The sequence below is a fragment of the Amblyomma maculatum genome, chromosome 3, assembly GCF_055883805.1.
Source record: "Amblyomma maculatum isolate TAMU_Amacu chromosome 3, ASM5588380v1, whole genome shotgun sequence".
NCBI lineage: Eukaryota > Metazoa > Arthropoda > Arachnida > Ixodida > Ixodidae > Amblyomma > Amblyomma maculatum.
In genome coordinates this window covers 152,211,338-152,229,725 of record NC_139346.1, presented here as the reverse complement: position 1 = coordinate 152,229,725, position 18,388 = coordinate 152,211,338, and the positions used below count along the sequence as shown (strand labels likewise).

At 47.2% G+C, this 18,388-nt stretch overlaps 1 protein-coding gene across 15 annotated transcripts in view; it reads left to right on the top strand.

Moving 5' to 3' along the window:
* The window catches only part of LOC146196490 (eukaryotic translation initiation factor 4 gamma 3-like), a 111,758-nt gene extending 94,496 nt beyond the window's left edge, over window positions 1-17,262 (top strand). For 13 of the 15 annotated variants that reach the window (XM_084598244.1, XM_084598242.1, XM_084598243.1 and 10 more), the window contains exons 13-22: window positions 636-986; window positions 4,434-5,027; window positions 7,964-8,089; window positions 12,850-13,188; window positions 13,280-14,083; window positions 14,165-14,263; window positions 14,335-14,508; window positions 15,428-15,509; window positions 15,597-15,746; window positions 16,422-17,262. In XM_084598244.1, the coding sequence (XP_084454370.1) occupies window positions 636-986; window positions 4,434-5,027; window positions 7,964-8,089; window positions 12,850-13,188; window positions 13,280-14,083; window positions 14,165-14,263; window positions 14,335-14,508; window positions 15,428-15,509; window positions 15,597-15,746; window positions 16,422-16,606 (2,904 nt within the window). In that variant the 3' untranslated portion in view covers window positions 16,607-17,262. The remainder of the gene's footprint in view (window positions 1-635; window positions 987-4,433; window positions 5,028-7,963; window positions 8,090-12,849; window positions 13,189-13,279; window positions 14,084-14,164; window positions 14,264-14,334; window positions 14,509-15,427; window positions 15,510-15,596; window positions 15,747-16,421) is intronic. The other 2 variants (XM_084598238.1, XM_084598245.1) reach the window with 2 other exon arrangements.
* Window positions 17,263-18,388: the final 1,126 nt, after the last annotated feature.

Sequence of the window (18,388 nt, the reverse complement as noted above, 5' to 3'; positions counted from 1 at the left end):
AACCCTTCACTACGGACGGCATCTCTCGTTGCCAAAGCTGCATTGCCTCATTGAGATATTCCAAAGCTGAACCTATCCAATTCTGTTTGTTTGAGGGAGGATAAAGGATTAGCTTCAAGCTTTTGTTACTTTTTTTGGTGCTGCCAAATGGCAGCTAGGGTTTCAAGCGGTTTCAGAAACTCTTTAAGAACAGGTACTCTACTTTCTCCTTTTTTCACACAGCAGTTCTGGTTTTAGTGAGGGTGGGTATTTTGTATTGGTTGTGGGTGTGAGATGTGCCATTCATGATATTGGTTGACAAAGAATTACTTGGTAACCAGTTGAATGCCCAGCTCCCGCTACGGAGGCGACACTAGACCATTTCTTCACAACTTGTCCTGTGTGGACTCATGGGCCACACCACCGAGAGCTGTTGGCATTCATTGGGGCCACAGGCCTGCATCAATATATTTAGTCCCTCATGCCAAAGGGCATAAAATAATAACAAAAAAAGAATGGCATGCACTGAGCATAACTATCGATGTTAGAAGTACAGAGTGCAGATGTTACTAATACATGTAAATTAATACATGTTCCCTGCTCTTGGTATTGCTTCCTAGTGCTGCTTTTAGAGCACGCTGCTTCTTTTTTCCCAGGCAATTCAGCACAAGCTTCCAGACCTTCCCCGGGGTGGCCCCTACCAGGGTGGTGGCCAGTCCTCGATGGGAGGTGGCCCTGGTGGACCCATGGGACGCGGTGCTCACCCCGACCTTTTCATGCCTTCATATGCTCGCAATGGTGTGGCTCGGCCACCCCCAGGCGGTGGTGGCGGCAGTGGGCCCGGTCGAAGGCAGAGCCAGCCTGGCCGCGGTGGGGACAAACCCAAGAAGGTGATCACCCTGTCCAGTTCGCTCAACCAGGACGTTAAGCTGCATGCAGCACAAAATGCCTGGAAACCTTCTCACAAGGCGCCCGGCGACGCTGCAGCTGAGGATGCTGCATCTGAGGTAAGTTCACTTCCTTCATGACATAAATGACTTCCATGCTGCTCTGTGATCACGTCGGGTCGACAGAGCGCCAGAATAGGAAAAGTGCTGGACATGGGTGCTTTACAGCTGATTCATACAGTAGCTGAACAATTTTTTGCGCTCAAATAATTCGGTGTTTCACAATACGGCTAAACTTAGATATACGAAGTGAAACTAAGTCCCAGTTCATCTTCCATAGACTGTACATATTGTTTTTCGTTACTTTTATAGTAAAGGCATTAACAGACATCAGTGAAGTGTGTTTGATCGGGCACACATGAAACTTTTCATTGTGAGGCCAATTTTTCGTTTTTTGAGCTATGACTAATAACAGTAATGGTTTTCTGATTTGCTTGAATTAGTTTGGATAGGTTTGGTTGCTTGTTTACCCATTATTGCTGCTTCTCCACATTAACACGCCACACCCATCCACCCGAAGAGCCTTGATGGAGTCTAGTAGTAACATATTAATGCCAGGAAACTCCTCCTCTCTTCAGACCACGATGGCCTGGTGCATTCTTGTTTTTGGCTTATTGATCTGCTGTTGCCAGTACTAGACAGAAAACGTGATGCCAAAGCATCTGTTGGCAGCGTGAAAGCAGCTGTGTAGCTTGAGTGAAGCAGCACTGACAGCATGGTGATAAAACTAACACATGCGTTCCGCCACGGTGGCGTAGTGGCTGACGCGCTCGACTCCTGAACCCGGCGCGAATCAAATTTTGGCCGTGGAGGCTGCTTTTTGATGGAGGTAAAAAGCAAGGCGTTCATGTGCTGTGTGAGGGTGGTGCACGCTAAAGAACTCCAGGTGCTCAGAATTTCCAGAGCCTTCCAATTCACGGAGTCTTTCATACTCTCATGCCAAAAGTAACGCATTCACAGCAGTGACGAGGAACATCGCAAACCAGCAGAGTGTTTGCTTTTCTCTATCTCCGTGGCCATGAGAGCATACCAACACCTGAGCGTACTAACGCAGCCTCATCATGCACCCATATGTCTGGACCAACTAGTTTCAGGAGACTACTCATGCAGTGGTAAATTTAGGGGTGCAGCGGTAATGCGAGGAAAAAGTTAATTTTTGATGGCGAAGTTAAGGGGGGACGTGGCATTCGGGATCAACTTTCCTATTTCTTCATGGATTCTGATAAAAATTGGCAGGGTTACTGGTAATGCCTCTGTGATATCACCATAAAAATTTCAAACTGGTATCTCAACAACGTTTTTATTTATAAAATGTTCCTTCTTTTCATCTTGTACCAGGCTTGAGCAATTTACAAAATGAGATAGAAGACTTGTTTAAAGTGCACTGCATTCCAGCATGAATGGATGAGGTCGTGACATTCTTAGATTTTTTTATTTACAATGTAAAAGTTTTTAGTTTTCATATTTTATGAGCAGACTGTACAACATGCATCTAGACAGTGAACAACTAGTCAAATCAGTAAGTCAGCAAACGGTGTACTGGAAAACAAAGAATGTCACGACCTGAACCATTTCTCAAGGAATGCAGCGAAAAAAACCGCATCAAAATAGCTTCAACGGTCACGAAGAAATCAGCGGAACAATCGGAGCAAGCGACAAAAAAAACATTACTGAGAAAATGGCTTCCGAAGTTGCACCTTCTCTTTCAATCATCAAAAGGCATCAGGGTTATAGTCTTTTGCGTCCTTTTTAACACGAGGCTTCTTGGATGCCTTGCCTCGAGATAGAAGTGATTTTGCTGCCTTTCTTTTTCGCAAGATGTCCTTTTCCACTGCTCTGCGAAGGGCATGTTGGCCAGTTTGCAGCCCAAGTGTCGCACAGTACTCTGTGTAAGCACGGCGGGTCCCTGCATTGAACTTGCAAACTGCTTCGTTGAGAGCCGTCTCTGTTGCAGTCAAAGATGCATTTTTATTTTTTGGCAGCAGCGACCAAATTACTGAATGAAGGCTTTCAGCCGCATTCTGTTTTTTTTTCCCAAGACATCGGCTGAGGAGCTGGACATCAGATAGCCGCTGATAAACAGGCAGCAATGCATCTGCGACATGCCTTGCAAGCTGGTAGTTGTGGGAGGGCAGAGGTTTGCCCTCTGCTTCTGCAGCCTGGTGTTTGCACCAACTCTGTGGTCCTTGGGGGCAAAGTTCGTGATGTGGGTGCTCATCGGTAGATGTTACGTGGTAAAAAGTTGCCATTACAGCTTTCTGCATCTCCTCAACGTTGTCATGATCGTGCAGGGACTTGCCATAGTAATTTGTTAACTTCTTAAGACGAACACTCGCAATTATCACGAACAAGTCCGGTGCGACCGTCAAAATATGAATTAGGGCTATGGCGCTGCGTTGATCTCGGCTACAGCGAACATCTGTGCTACTAGCCGATCGGCTACAGCGAACGCCTTGGTGCCGCGGACCACTTTCCACAAGCAGAGATCCGTCGATCCTGTGCTCTGCAAGCCGCGACAATCGGCATTCCCGATTCCCCCGCGGCATTTCGCCCTAGCATGATGGGCGGCGCAGACGCAGCAAGCGGTTTCCCGGTTTATCTATCGCGGCATCTCGACGGAGGAACGAGGAGCGGCCCAAACGCGACAATCGACTTCCCGGGTTATCTTCCGTGGCATAAGCGCCGAAACGGAAAAAAAAAAAAAAAAAAAAAAAGCTAGCCAAGTCTGCACTGAATGCGTGTCGCACCTCGAGGCATCGTGAGCGACCACGCACGTTGCACAAAACCGTTCAGAGGGCACGACGAGAGATCGTAAATTCAGCGATCGCAAAAATGGCGAAAGGCAAAACAGAACGTACGAAGTACAAAGACAGCCAACAACGACAGCAAGCAAAGAGCCGTAGCAGACGACGCGGGGAGGCGGAGACCGACGCGTCAGCGGCCGCAGCAGCCAATAGTAGTCGTCCAATCCCCCGCATTCTCCCGGAGCGCGCGCTTTGCCCAATCGCAGCCTTGAATTCGAGCGCGGGAAACTTGAAAGCCGCCACGAGGCTCTCAATCGGTAGCAAGCCACGCCTCGACCGCGCCGCCGTTGCCGCCGCCGAGGGTGGCAGAAGAAAGCGCAAGAATTCACAAACAAAACAAGACCAAGATGGCGGCGCTCAGTTCGGCGGGAGAGGAATGGCGCGCGCGCGAAGTTTGGGAATTTTCGGCGCTTGCTCGCTGCTCCGCGGCTGCCGCCGCTTGTTAAATAATTAATTTCGAGTATTTCTACGGCGAGTTGGGCACTGATAATTACAGAAATGGTAGCTTATAAGACATACTACCGGAATATATAATCTTCCAAAAATCGACTGTTTCGCGATTTTTCGGTTTTCAAAGGCCGCGTCCCCCCTTAAGGATGTGAGCAAATACAATGTCCTATTACAATTCTTTGCTGTAACGAGATGTCTCTGATGCCATAGAGTTGAAAAGTTAATATGAATTTCTATTCACTGCTGTTTGTAGGATCTTTACCGGCGGGTCCGGGGCATCCTGAATAAGCTGACGCCACAAAAGTTCCAGTCGCTGGTGGAGCAGGTGCGGAACCTGGAAATCAACACTGAAGAGCGTTTGAACCGGGTCATCGACCTTGTGTTTGAAAAAGCGCTGGACGAGCCCAACTTCAGTGTGCCCTATGCCAACATGTGCAAGCACCTTGCCATGTTTGAAGTCCCCGTCACCAACGACCCCGAGGGTCGGATGGTGAATTTCCGCAAGCTGCTGTTGCTCAAGTGCCAGAAGGAGTTCGAGAAGGACACCAGTGATGACATCCGCAAGGCGGAGCGGCTTAAAAAGATTGAGGAGGCCACCACTGATGAAGAAAAGGCCAAGCTCAATGAGGAGCTGATTGAGGACGAGAAGAAGTCTAAGAGGCGGTCGCTAGGCAACATCCGCTTCATAGGCGAACTGTATAATCTCAATATGCTCACTGCACCCATCATGTTTGATTGTCTGAGGCGGCTCATCAACTCCAATGATGAGGACTCTCTAGAGTGCCTGTGCAAACTGCTCATCACCATTGGCAAGGAACTTGACTCTGCTGCGGCCAAGGGGGCACAGGTCAGTGGCAAGCACTTTGTGTACTTCGGGATAAAATGCACTCATACTGTGCCCTTTAATAGGAATGAGCGGTGAAATTTTAGGGCGGTCAAAACTTGAGCAACTTATACTCATAAAACTAAAATACTGAAGAATATCGTGGTAATTTGATGTTTCAAGCTAGTGTACTTACTTCTGATCTTCTTATCCCCTTACTTCCATTTTTTTTTTCCTATGGTATTAGGAGCTTGAATATTCCTTCTTAAGATTCAGTTAAGGCAGCGTAGTCACAAGTTACGGCTTTAGATCTGAACATTTCTTAACCTGCCAGGTTTAAAATGTAGCACCCTGTGCAAATTATTGGTCTGTTGCAAGTTCATCAAAATTTTCATTGCTGCAGCGAAAGCTGGTCCCGTGTCCTGAGAGTGTCCACGTGTGCATGTCCTTGTGAGGTTTCTTTGCGCAGTTACTTTTATCTGTGGCGCCAGTTTTGTAATAGTCGCATATTTTTCAGTTATTGATGCGATAGCTGGTAAGGCAGGTAATTTGTAACGCTGCTGCCTTTTCCGCGTTTGGGGCTCACCAAATTGGCCATTGGCACAGACTGAAGTGGACACTTCCAAAATGCGGGTCGGGAATATGATGTGTACATGTGTTGTGATCCCCACACCTCATAAGCTGGCCTCCAGTGGTCCTCGGTAATGCGCGGGCGTTCTGCCTGCCTGTCCGGGATCCTGTTCCAGTACTTGGGCATTACGAGGTCTAGTGAGTCATGGTGTGGCAAATCAAAGTGCCTCGTGGCCCCTTGTTGCGGCGCTTCCTCTTTCACTGCCTCACATGGAAGAGGGTTGTCTGCATACAGCCAATGGGAGCCTACACTTAACATTTTATCCTGCTCACTGCCATTTCCTAGTTTCTTGCGCACATTTATGTTATGTCCCTTGTCCTTGCATCTCGGTAAGTTGCATCTGCCGTACTACTTTGGCTATACTCCAGCCCTGGCAGTTCTAGTGAGTTCAAACATGCACTGTAGTGATGAAAAGAAATACAAACAGCAGAGCGCATGGTTTTTCTGCACTGTGGGCACAGTGTAGCGTTGGCCTGGTTGTCTAAGAGTATGTGTCACTCGGATAAATCTATGCTGTTGCTTGGCGGCTCAGTGCATTGAAAGCTCTGTGGCTCTGAAATCTCATCGCCATACCTGCCAACTCTTCCGAATTTTCCGTAAAATGTACGGATCTCGACCAGTCTTGTTGTTTTATGAATCATGCTTGAAAATTTACAGAAAATATTGTAGTTGTGGAAACAGGCATGGAAATCAATTAAAACTACAGCCTGGTACCTTGCGTTGCCACGAGAGGACAGTATGTATTCATAGTATCATCAGCAGCGGCAAGGCTGTAGTGACTTCTGTCATCTACTAGGGCCACGGATCTCTATCCAAAGCTTGAAAGCGCCTCCGCAAACCAGTTGTCATGCCTGTTGCTGCTGTTGCCTTTGTACGTGCGGGTTAAGAACGGGGCTTTGCCAGGCGAACCCCGGGCCCACCTCCAACAAAGTTTGGTTTTCAGTCACTTCAGTGTTGGCCCCGTCCTTTGCAAGATTAGTAGCTTTGTCCGGTGGAGTGCGACTTGGGTATTTTAGCTGTAGCGGCTTCGCCGTGCAATGGCGGGCGCAGAGCCCCGTCATTTCCAAGTATTTTTGAAATCTAGTACGGCAGAATTTTCATGCCATGTAAGCAAGGGCAGATGTTAAGATTTTGCAAGACGGTTGCCTGTGATGTGGTTACTGTTTTTGACATGCAAAACTGACCACAGTTGTGCTGTTAGCTGCTAACTTCAGTGTTTTGTGAACAGAGCTAGGAAACTTCTGTGGAATGAGACGCACTTGAGCCGGCCTGCATCAGCAGCGTAAATTTTTTTACACGCTTGGCCGTGCACTACCCAGTGTTTATTTCTAGCTGTATATAGCATCGAAGCCATAGCAGGTGGCGCTTTGGTTTTTCTGACTGGTCTGCTCATGGCACTGCCTTTTTGTTATGGTTTTGAGTAAGACTTGCGCCTTCGGGGCGAGGCTAGCATTGAAAACTGGGCAAGTCACGCTGCACTGGTGGCAGCTGCTATGCAATCGGGAACAGATGCTTGCAACAGTTGTGGCATTACCAATTTAGACACCCACCCTCAAACTAGCTTTCCAAAACCAGGCTCTGCTGATAGTGTACAAAAGCACCTGCTCCACTGTTTGCATTCCTTTTCATTGTGACAATATGTCAACAAACAGGAGTTAGTAAATCTATGTTCTCCTCTACATTGAAAAGACAAATTTGAAAGCATGTCAGGTATGCGCATTGTCTGCTGAGGTGAAAGGACAGCCACTCCCCGTTTTGTGCACTTGTGCTGCATTTTGTTAATGTTCTGACTACCACTTTGCACACCCTTTGCCCTAATGCATCTACTGAAATATGTCTAGGTATGAGTAGTGTTTGTGCACAGAGTTGGTGCCTTATTCTGGAAAAATGCATTTGGTGGTATCTTTCCCTTCCTCTATTGCGTTTAATTTTGCATTTGTGGTGGTGGTGGAGGAGGGTTGGTTTTATATGCTGATAAAGTATGTTGTTGCATGCATGTGTGCAATGCAACTCTGTGCATACAGATATAGCTTAGCAAAGTTTGCAAGTTTCCCAGTTGCAAATATTACTTTGCCTGAGGTTTTTTTTCTGCCTTGTGTATTTTAATTTCAGTATGAGAGTCTTGCATGCACTGGGAGAGTAAGAAATCTGGTTTTATGCTTTGTTTGTGCAGTTTTGTTTTGTTGTTTGCGTTGCCCTAACTTAGCACTTGCACCCTTGTTTTGTTGCTTCCTCTTTCCCCCATCAACCCTGATCCCCCTTCGATCATAATCTGCTCGCTCACACCGCCACCGCTGCTGCTCTCGCTACCACCGGTGTCGCCGTGCAGGGGGGTAAGGTGAATCCCAAATTGCAGCTGGACGAGTATTTCCGGAAAATGGAGAACATCGTCAAGAAGCGGGAAGTCTCTCTACGGGTGGTCTTCATGCTACAGGACGTCATCGACCTACGCATGGTGAGTGCCATCTCCCTCCTCTGCTGGGTCTCTTTTTTGGCCATGTTTAAGAAAATGGGAGTTCATATCTCTAAAGGGCCAATCATGCTTGCATAACATGGCGCTGATTTGGTCTGCCAACAGCGCTGTCTTTCTGATGTCTGCGTCTACGTCAAGCTGTGCCGACGCAAACATTTTTTTTTTCTGCCATGCTAAATTTTTTTTATAGCTACTCCCTTTTTTATTTTACTTGGTTTATTCTCATAATTTATAAGTTAAGGGACAGTTTATTTTTAATTGTTTCATAAATTCAACCATACCAAAACAAGTCTCGCCAGTTGTGATTTTTGGGCTGAGACTGAATGCTTCCCAGTATTTTATGGTTGTGATTGCTGGGTCAGAACGGCAGTGTTCTGAAAAATAAAAGCCGTCCATGGCAAATAAGATGCAGCATATTTTAAAAAAGAAAATGCTACCCCTCTGTGCAGGATCGAACTTATGACCTACTGTTTCATAGCCAACTGCACTAACCACTGCACCACAAAAATTGGGCTTAATCAGTGCTTTCAGTGGTTGAGATATTTTAGCTGATATGCTGTCTTGCAGTGTGAAAGTAGCGAAGGCAGTTGGAGCGATAGTTTACTGCTTAACTGTAGACTGTCCAGCTTGCTAAGAGCAAACTGCTGATAGTTTAAATCATGCCGTGTAGTGCAGTAGCAGATAAAACCTTTAGCAGATTTTGTAAATTCTTCAGCAGGTTTCACAGGGTCTGCAGTTGATTTTCATAAAATGTACGAATTTTGACCAGTCTTATAGGGTCAGCTGCGGGGCCATGGCTGCTGTTGGCTCTGCTGTAAACACAAGTTCTGCTCTTTTTGCACACATTCTTGATATTCAGTTCTAGCGCAAATTTATTGCATAATGCATAATCAAGCATTGAAATTGGCTTGCGAAGTAGCGACGCGGCAACTAGGCATTATGACTGTAAACACAACGATCGAAATGCAGGAGGATCTGCAGCTCTATACTTGCTCCAGGAAATTAATCGCTTTTTTGTCACATGCTTCGTTCATTTTGCACTGTTCTGTGCAGTTGGAAAATTCGGAAAGGTTGCTCGTAATTTCGACAAGTGCTGCAAATCTACGCTTTCTGAACTTACACGTGAATAGAAAATGCTGCCGTTTACATTCAACATGCATTCGGTGGCCCCGCATATTTTGGCAACTCACGTTCGCGTGTGGGTCAGGCTTTATGCATCAATTATAATTTTTTGCATGTTAGTGCTGAAAGGGGCTTGCCGTCAGCATAGTGTACAGTCTGCATGCATTTTGAGAATGTTTTTGCTCGGCGGACGATGTCTCGAAAACTCTGCCACCAGCATTCGAGTCTGGTTTTGTCAGTGTCCCCGGCCTCAAAACCTGTCACACCGGGAAGACTTCATGTTTTCTGTCAGCGTCGTCGGCCTAGTGTGACAGCTTGGCTGTTCCCAGACACGGTCAGCCGACGAGTTGGCCAACCTTTGGTGTCTTTGTCGGGTCAGCATCATGTCATGCTAGTGTGACAGACCGTAAGCAACCTGCAAAGAAAAGTGCTCGCATTTTATGTTCATGTAATCTGCCTAAGAACCTGGAACAGTCTCGAAAAATTGAGAAAGGAGGCATGTTAGTGTATTTTCTCCAGTTCTTAGGGGTTGTTTTACCTGCCTTTATTTTGTTGTGGATATGGTGGAACTGAAGCTTCATTACTTTTATGAGAAAACTATGCTGGAATGTCTGAAAAACTACTGCCAACTGTTCCAAATTTTTTCATAAAATGTACAAATTTTGACCAGTCTTACAATTTTACGAATTTTGCGTGAAATTATACGGAAAATGTTTTATTTTCGAAAAAAGAAAAAAAAAAGTGCGGACATCTATTAACACTAATATGGTACCCTTCACGGCCACGAGAGGGCAACACATGTTCGTGATATCATCAACAGCTGCAAACCTTTTAGTGACTTCTGTCTACTCGGTGAGAGACAAATCCATATCCAAAACTTGATACCGCCTTAGTCAGGCTTTGGACGACTTGGGTGTTGGCCCCTGGTTTTGTGTGACCTGCGGCCACATCCGATGCAGTGTGACTCTGGTGTTTTAGCCGTAGCGGCTTTGCGGTACTATGGCAGGCTCAAAGCCGTGACAGTACTTCCAAATATCTTTGAAGTCGTGCACGTTTGATTTTCCATGCTTCGTGCCCTCTAAGGAAGGACAGGTTCGGATTTTACACCATGTGTGCCTGTGATAACATTTCACATGGTGGCAAGTCCGACATCAAGATCCACATTGCTTCGAAAAAGCACCAAGGTTACTTGCGAGCCTTGGACAGCCAGCCAAGCCTGACAAGTTTTGTATGCAGTGATAGCGACCTCTGTGATTCGTGCAGAATGCCATTTCACAGAGTTGAGCACATCCCGCTAAGTGTTGGTGATCAGGCTGGACCACTTTTCCAGAAAATGTTCAAGCAGAGCTTGTTTTTGGAGTCTACTAGATTCCAAAGACTTCTCTACAAATCGTCAAGAACCCTACACCGGCCCCAAAGACTGCTGCACACCTTCCTAAGGCTGCTGCAGGTGTTGGGAAAAAAAAAGCACCGGCTGCAATGGATCTTCGCTAAAAAGAAAAGCTCATTTAGCGCCACAAGCAAAGAAACTGAAACTTCATAGCAAGGAATCTGGAAAGGCCGGCCACATGACCTGTGAAGAGCGCCTGATTTTTTTGGCATGCAGTTAAGCAGGACATGCTGTCTTTTTGTCCAAAATGTTATACCTTTTTTTTTTTTTGACAAGACAAACTGCCTTCTTCAGTCACAGGCTCCTCAGATTCATGGGCTCAGGGGCCTCTCGAAACGCCTTCTCGAGGATCGCTTGACTATTTGTGCGACCAGGTGTTCTCAAGAGATGCCATTTATCATGTGATGTTGCCCATGGAGCTCTGTAGTTGAGACGCTGAGCTCAAATGAGAAAGAGCAATTCTCGGCTGTATGTCTCTACTTCACTGCAGCATGTGATTATATTTGCCACAAGTTCCCGCTGGAAGACGTCAACCTGAATATGGCTGAAGTTGCCCAATTGCAGGCGCTAGAAACTGCTTCATTCGGCATTGTACTTCATTTTATTATGGCGTTCCTGCTATTCTGCCCGAGCAGAGTGGTGAAACAAGAGAACAAACAATTGATGCACTCGAAGGGGAGTTTGCCAACTTGCAAGCTTACCAGATTCCAGCAGGCATACTGAATGAGCTAAGGTGTGACATACAGTGGCCGCAATAGACCTTTCCACAAATTGCAGTCCCGCGCCACCCCTGGCGGATCCGCGCAAAGCATGATGGGAGAATGGAGCGATTGCGACCCGTTTCTGCTGCTAGCAAACGTGCTGGTGTGCTGTGTCGCTGCTTTCTGCCGCCATGCGTGTTCTCGTGCGCATTGTTGGTGCTTCCTTTTCGTGACTTTTGAAGCGAAAGCTTCACTATGCCATGTAAAGCCAAGGTCGCCATGCGTGGCGCACGCCGCTACAGCGGACGCGCCGTACCCATGGCAACGAGCTGCTCCTGTCACTTTTGGCCTCAGATACGCGCGTCGGTGCAGAGATAGCGGAGAGTTGTTTCCGCACTGTGCATGTGCACGCCGCCACAGGGAGCTGCAGTGGGCGAACGCCGAACTTTTTCGTGTCTGCTGATTTTTTAGAACGCAACCCTCAACTGTACAACATGATGCAAAGGAATGGTGGGCACAACATAATTAAAAAAAAACAGCAGGAAGCAGCAGCGCAGCAGAGACGCGAGCGCAGCGGTGCTCCGCTTTCTCAGGGGGCTTTGCGCAGCCGCTCGGTAGTGCGGCGGGATTACTGGAAAGGTCTATTGGGAAGCGTTCCAGATGTCGACGGATAGCCCAGATTTCACAGAATTTCGATGAGTATGTGCACAACTGCATTTTGTGTAAGAAAATTGGTGCTGAATAATTTCATTAACATTTGGCTGTTGTTATTTGAATGATTGTTCATGGAGTGTGCACACAGTGTGGTTACCAGAGCTAAGATGTTCACAACCAAGCCTCACGGAAACTGCTTTTTTCACTCCTGTTCTCAACTCATCATGTAATGTATGGGACCCTGCACAGCAATTATTGTTAAATTTGAGGTTCATCTTGGGCATGAGTAGGTGAAGGCAGTTGTACAGTTTTGAAAAATTATTTTCAATGGGAAAACCTTGCTTTTGATGTAAGGAAGTTGAGACAAAATATTCTTAGCCTAACAGTATTTTATTTGAAGGAAAATAGAATTGTGAAAGTCGTTTTAAAATGCCTTTTTACGTGTCGAAAAGAGAAGACCATTCTTGTAAGATTCAAGATTACTTCGCCTGTATGATCTTGTTTGTCTGCATCCATATTTTTGTTAAAGCTGTGCAGCAGTGGATATAGCTTTGGAAAATGAGTGTTCTTTGCAAACAATTTTTTTTTTTTTTTTTTCTAAATGGTAACACCCCTTGCTACATAAGTTTTGGGCACTGTGGGGCGATCTTTGAACAAAGAGTGGTCATGCATTTGGACTGTGTGAGTATGCAGAAGTAGGACTATGTACTCTTTGTTGCTTCACTACCTGAACAGCGAGAAAGACTTGCTTTAAGTGCTTTTGGTTCTCTATTGTGAGGGTTCAGAAATCAATTTTTCATGCAGAGCAGGGTGAGAAAGACTGTCTTTGTGTTTATCCTGCCGGCATGTGACTTGCTTTTGTGCTACACTTGCAGAGGAAATGGGTGCCGAGGCGAGATGAGAACATCCCCAAGACAATAGACCAAATCCATGAAGAGGCCCAGCGGGAGCACGTGAATGAGGAGTTGATGCGGGACACGATGCCACGGCCCAAACGAGGCGACGACCGGCGAGGAAAGGGTGGCCGTGCGGGTGGTGGTGGTGGCTTTGAGGACGGCTGGAACACTGTGCCAAGCAAGAAGCACGTGGACTTCAACAAGCTCAAGCAGATCAGCACCAAACAGACAGAGATGGACAACATTCAGTTGGGGCCCGTCTCTCGCATGTCCAGTTGGGCCAAGGGCAGCAGCGGGGGTGGAAAGTCCTCCAGCCAGGTGAGGATTCAGCCTGCATTGCATGGAATGAGTGCAGAGTCTGAGTAATACAGCTTTTGGTGTTTCTGACCTTGAATGGTTTCCTCTTTAGGAGCCTGAGGGGCGACCTTCTGGTGCCACGAATCGCTTCTCTGCGCTGGCTGATGCACCATCTTATGACTCTCGCCGTGGCGCTCAGCGGTCAACAGCCTCAAGTCGGGAGTCGAGTCGCGGTAGGGGAGGCAGCCAGCAGCAGCCGCCAATGCCATCGATGGGTGCACGCAAGACACCATCGCAGTCACGTGAGCGGGACGCTGCCTTGGCAGCTGTCAAGAACCTTGCTGCAGCCAACGCCGCCCCAGCACCCGCAGCTGCGCCTTCGGCTCCCGCCGCGTCTCCCGCGCCAGAGGCTGCTCGAGCGGACAGCAAGTCAAGGGAACCTGAGATGATCCTCAAGGGGCCAGCCAACATGGATGAGGACGTGCTGAAAACACGGACAGAGGCTCTGGTTGACCAGTTCCTCTGTAACAGTGATTTGCCAGATGCGGTGCAAAACGTGGTGGAGCTTGCATCGCCGGGCAATGTGGACCAACTGGTGTCTACAGCCATAGCCCACACGCTGGACCGCAACCCTGAAGCTCGCCGACTAACAGGCCAGCTGCTCAAGGAGCTGCTCAAGCGCAAAGTGTTCTCCCTGGACGTCTTCACCAAGGGTCTGCACGGTGTGTTGGAGTACGGCGAAGACATGGAGCTGGACATCCCCAAGGTGTGGGAGTATGTGGCTGAGCTGGTCTCGCCACTGTTCCTGGACCTCCTGGCGCTGCAGTACCTGCGTGATGCGGCTGAGCCACTGCGCCCCATTGGCAGGGCAGGACGGCTGGCCGCCTGCGTGCTGGCACACCTCGCCAAGACCCTGGTGCGTAAAAGATGCCACCTTTCGTAGTAAGCTTGTGTGCTGCAGCCAGGTATAAACGATTCCCTCGAATGTTTTTGACAGGGTGAGTCTACTGTTGCCAACATGTGGCGGACAGCTGGCCTCCAGTGGAGTCACTTCCTGGCACCCGGGGAGGATGCCGAAGCCTTTGCCAAGGCTAATGTATGTGCCATCCCTCTGTTGTTCGCTTCGCATTGGGTGAGAGTGCTAAGGGTGGGTTTTGTTGGCTGCAGGGTGTTGCCTTCACGTTGGGTGGAGCACCGGCTGCCTCAAGCACAGGTACCGGTGCACCTGCTGGCCGCACGCCTGGTGGATCTGCCGCGTCCATGCCGGAGCTTGAGTCCCAGTTCAACTTCCTCATCCGCTCAAAAGGGACTCCCTCAATCAACATCATCGAGTGGATTGAGGTGAGCTATTCTCTTGTACAGTGGGCAGTTCTGAATGTGAGGAAAGTCTTGGGTGTGGTGCATTTTTCCAAATAATACGCCATACATACTCTTCTTCTGCTGTAGCAGTTGACAGGCATCAGTTTCAGCTTTGCGTAGTGTAGGATTTCTCTGTTTGCCTTAAGGTACCCCATGAGTTGCAGTATTTACAGAGGACACCACCTTGCTATGTCAAAAATGCTAACGGAATGGGAGTGTAACTATCAGTCAAGTGTTTCTTGTGAATGGGGCTTTCTTCAGCGGTGTAAGCATTTATTTGTTTTCAGTTTTTATTAAATGCAGTAAAACCTCGCTATGTTTTCTGTTCATACGATTTCGTTTCATGCCCTCGAAATCATGGGCAGTAAAAACCTCTATAGAGTTACGCGCATTCTTTCCTTCCTGTACACACCTCACTCATCGCCAGTGCACAGTGCCACTAAAGCAGTCAAACCATGCGAAAAGAGCCATCATGTGGGCCACAGTCCACACAGAGGATCAGTTTTTTCATTTCTTGCCTCAGGCAGACATCTAGTGCTTTGCCAACGCTTGACCCACCTTTAAAGCCGAAAAATATTACCAACCAGTTTTGGTTAACCAACTCAGTTCTCTGTGCATTATTTGTGCCCACAAGCATTCAGTGCGAGCATTAGTGTATGCGAATTCCATTGTGAGAAACCCTGGCTCAGTGCAGTGGTGGCAACTCCTTACGGCCACACAATTGTTTTTCATTTTAGATGCTTTTAAAGTCTGTTTAAAACAGTTAAGGTACTACTTGTACTCTGGCCTACCTATGTGTTTCTACGTTTTTTTCTTCTTGCAAAGTAAGCAGCATTACAGCTTAACTTCTAGGACACTGCTCAAGTACCGTTTCACTTCTTTTCTCTCATTTCTAATCTAGTCTAATCTAGGTGAAGCCCAGACGAAAAACCCACCATTCATCCGTGCCTTGGTAACAGCTGTAGCTGAGAATGCCATCACAAGTAAGTATACGGTGCTTCATATCAGAAGGCATGAAACACTGAGGGAAAGAGGGAGATGTCACAACTTCTTTGTTGTCATGTCTGCAGTGCACCGTGATGGCAGCGGGGAGTTGAAAGAAGAGTTGATTAAGGCATACGGGGACCTTTTGCAAAAGTACCTCAACCACGATGAGGAGCGAGAGTTGCAAGCCCTGTATGCGCTACAGGCTTTGGTCAACCGTCTCGAGCATCCGAAAGGTGAGACCTCTTGATCAGATGCTTGTACCGTACTCTTGACACTTGTGAATGGAAATAGGTCACTGATTTGCATTTCTCATTAGAAGAAAAATCTGTGGCGCAGTGTGTGGTATGGGTGCGTCTATTAGAGGGTTACATATCAGCACTTGGCACTATGTGGCTTCATAGTTGCAATTGGTACGGCTGTTTGCAAATTCACGACATATGTGTAGTAATCTGAGTGAGCATGGCTTCCTGCAGATGCGGCTTCACTTGTATACCTAGGCTTTCAGCATTGGATGCCTACTTAATTGTGCATGCTGCATCTAATAATTCCTTGTATGAGCAGGACTTCAATTCTGGGTTCAAGAGTACAGCTGTTGCATTAACTTGAGATTTTAGACAGCTGTGTGCTAGTTGGGGGTGGGTGTTGCAACACATTGCCATACAGCAAGGGCATCATAGAATCATTTCAGAAAGTAATGCCACCAGTCCAAGTATGCTGGGCAAACTGTTAACATATGACACACAGATTGAATGCTGGCTGGCTGCGGGATTTTGGTCAGCCCAAGTCTAAGCTGTACTAGCCGTTTTGAACCACAGTGCAATCAACGCACAAGGAGGCTACGTAGCCACAGTAACAGCTCAGGAATTGTGGAAAGGTACAAACCGCTGCACATTCTTCATGCTTTGCAGGCATCCTCGTGCAGCTCTTCAATGCCTTCTACGACTGTGACCTTGTCTCTGAGGATGCGTTTCAGCGGTGGGCCGACAGCAAGGACCTTGCCGAGCAGGAGGGAAAAGGTGTCGCCCTCAAGTCCACAACCTCTTTCTTCACCTGGCTCGCTGAAATGGAGGGCGAGTCTGGAGAAGAGAACTAAAAAAAAAAATAATAATAAAATGCGCGTCTCCGACAGTCTCTTGGCCACTCCACATGCCGTGGGCAGAGGAGGTGGAGGGCCCTCTTCTCCACTCTCCTTTCCTTCGCTGGCCCATGTCATGGTTCGCACGGACCAAGCAAGGCTTCTCTGCATCGTCCTCGCCAGACTGTGCTCGAGGGGAGAGATGCCGTGGTGGACACTGCGACAAAAGAAGTACATGGGCTGGCCGTCTCCTGCTGATGCTACTATGCCTCCTTCCTTCACCCTCCCTTCTGCTCTCCTCCTCTAATGCCCTGCTGCCTCCCTCCCTCACTGCATCACCCTTTCCCCTCCTCCTGCTCTGGCCTGGTCTTCGTCCGGCGGCCATACATCCCAGGAACTTCTTGTGTTGGTGGGCACAGCGGTGGCAGCTGTCTGACACATCAAGCAACAGTGATCATGAACACTTTTTTTTTTCCTCGGTGACCGTGAACTGGCAACAACATACATGGACACATGAGAAAGTGACTTGACACAAGTGAGAAAGTGACTAGTTAATGTAATGATTGCCCCCTTTTTTTTTTCTGCTCCAACCTTGCGTGGGTGTTATTAATGCCATCTCCTCCCTGTTACTACGAACTTCTCACTGAGGAGGTTGGTGTCTTTATTTTTTTTTTTAGCCGACAGACATTGCCTTTTTGTTTTTTCTGCACTCTTGTGCAAAAGTGCCAGGCTGTGTACATGACTAGGCCCTCAAGATTTTCCCGCAACGTTGCAATGAAATAGTGGCGAGCTTTGAAAGACTCCTGCCGGGTTAACACATTTTGTGGAAATCTGTGGGGGGGGGGGAAACGTTCTTTGTTCTTCCTTTGCTGCAATCACAGTTGAGCTGATCTTTGGAGTCTCTTTTATCCTTGCTTTTTGCTGGAACCTTTTTTTTTCCTCTTGAGCTGCCCCGTTGCTTTCTGTGCAAGCAAGAGATGCAGCATGCTTGTTGTGCTGTGCATGCTAGGCCTGCGTTTATATATATATATAATGACATTATATATATACATATAAATATATATTATACATATGAAATATATAGGAATATATTTGAATGCAGGACGTGTCTCTTCTTGCACATACTTCCATGTTGTGGCCGGATTGTGAGGCGAACCGTGACTGGCCATAGAAGCATTGTCGGGACTGTTTACTTCTGTTAGGATTATTTTTTATAGGTTTACATTTCCCTGCGTCAAGTTGACCATCCTCGCAGCACCAAGTGCAGATGATGGGGGGGGGGGGGGGAAATATGGTCTTCCTTCTGAAAGCAGTTGAAGGTGCGACCATTCCTTTTTTTTTTCTCGTTATTTAATATAGTGAACAAAGTCTTCTATGGTGGTGGTCGTTGGGTGTACGTGTGGCACTGTGTACAAGAAAGGTAAAAAAAAATATAGGGGGCTCACATGTAATATTCTTCCAGTCATGGACCTCCCTACTATTTTTCTTTGTCCTCCTCTCCTTTGCCTTTACAACATTTTTTTTTTAGCTAGGAAAAATATTCAAATTTAAAACTGCTGACTACGCCACTGGTGGAAAGCGTGTCTTCAAAAACAAGGTTGCAGTACTGTTTGTAAAGGATACTAGAATTTTTGGTACAACTAAGTCTCTCTCTGAGGGGAACAAAATGAAAAAAAAAAAGGAGACCGTTTTGGTGCCTTTACGTGTATTTAAAATGCAGTTTTTTTTTCTTTCTCTGGACTGGAAAGTTCTGGCATGCGTGTTGTGTGGTGCATGACTGCAAAGGAACTTTTGCACAAG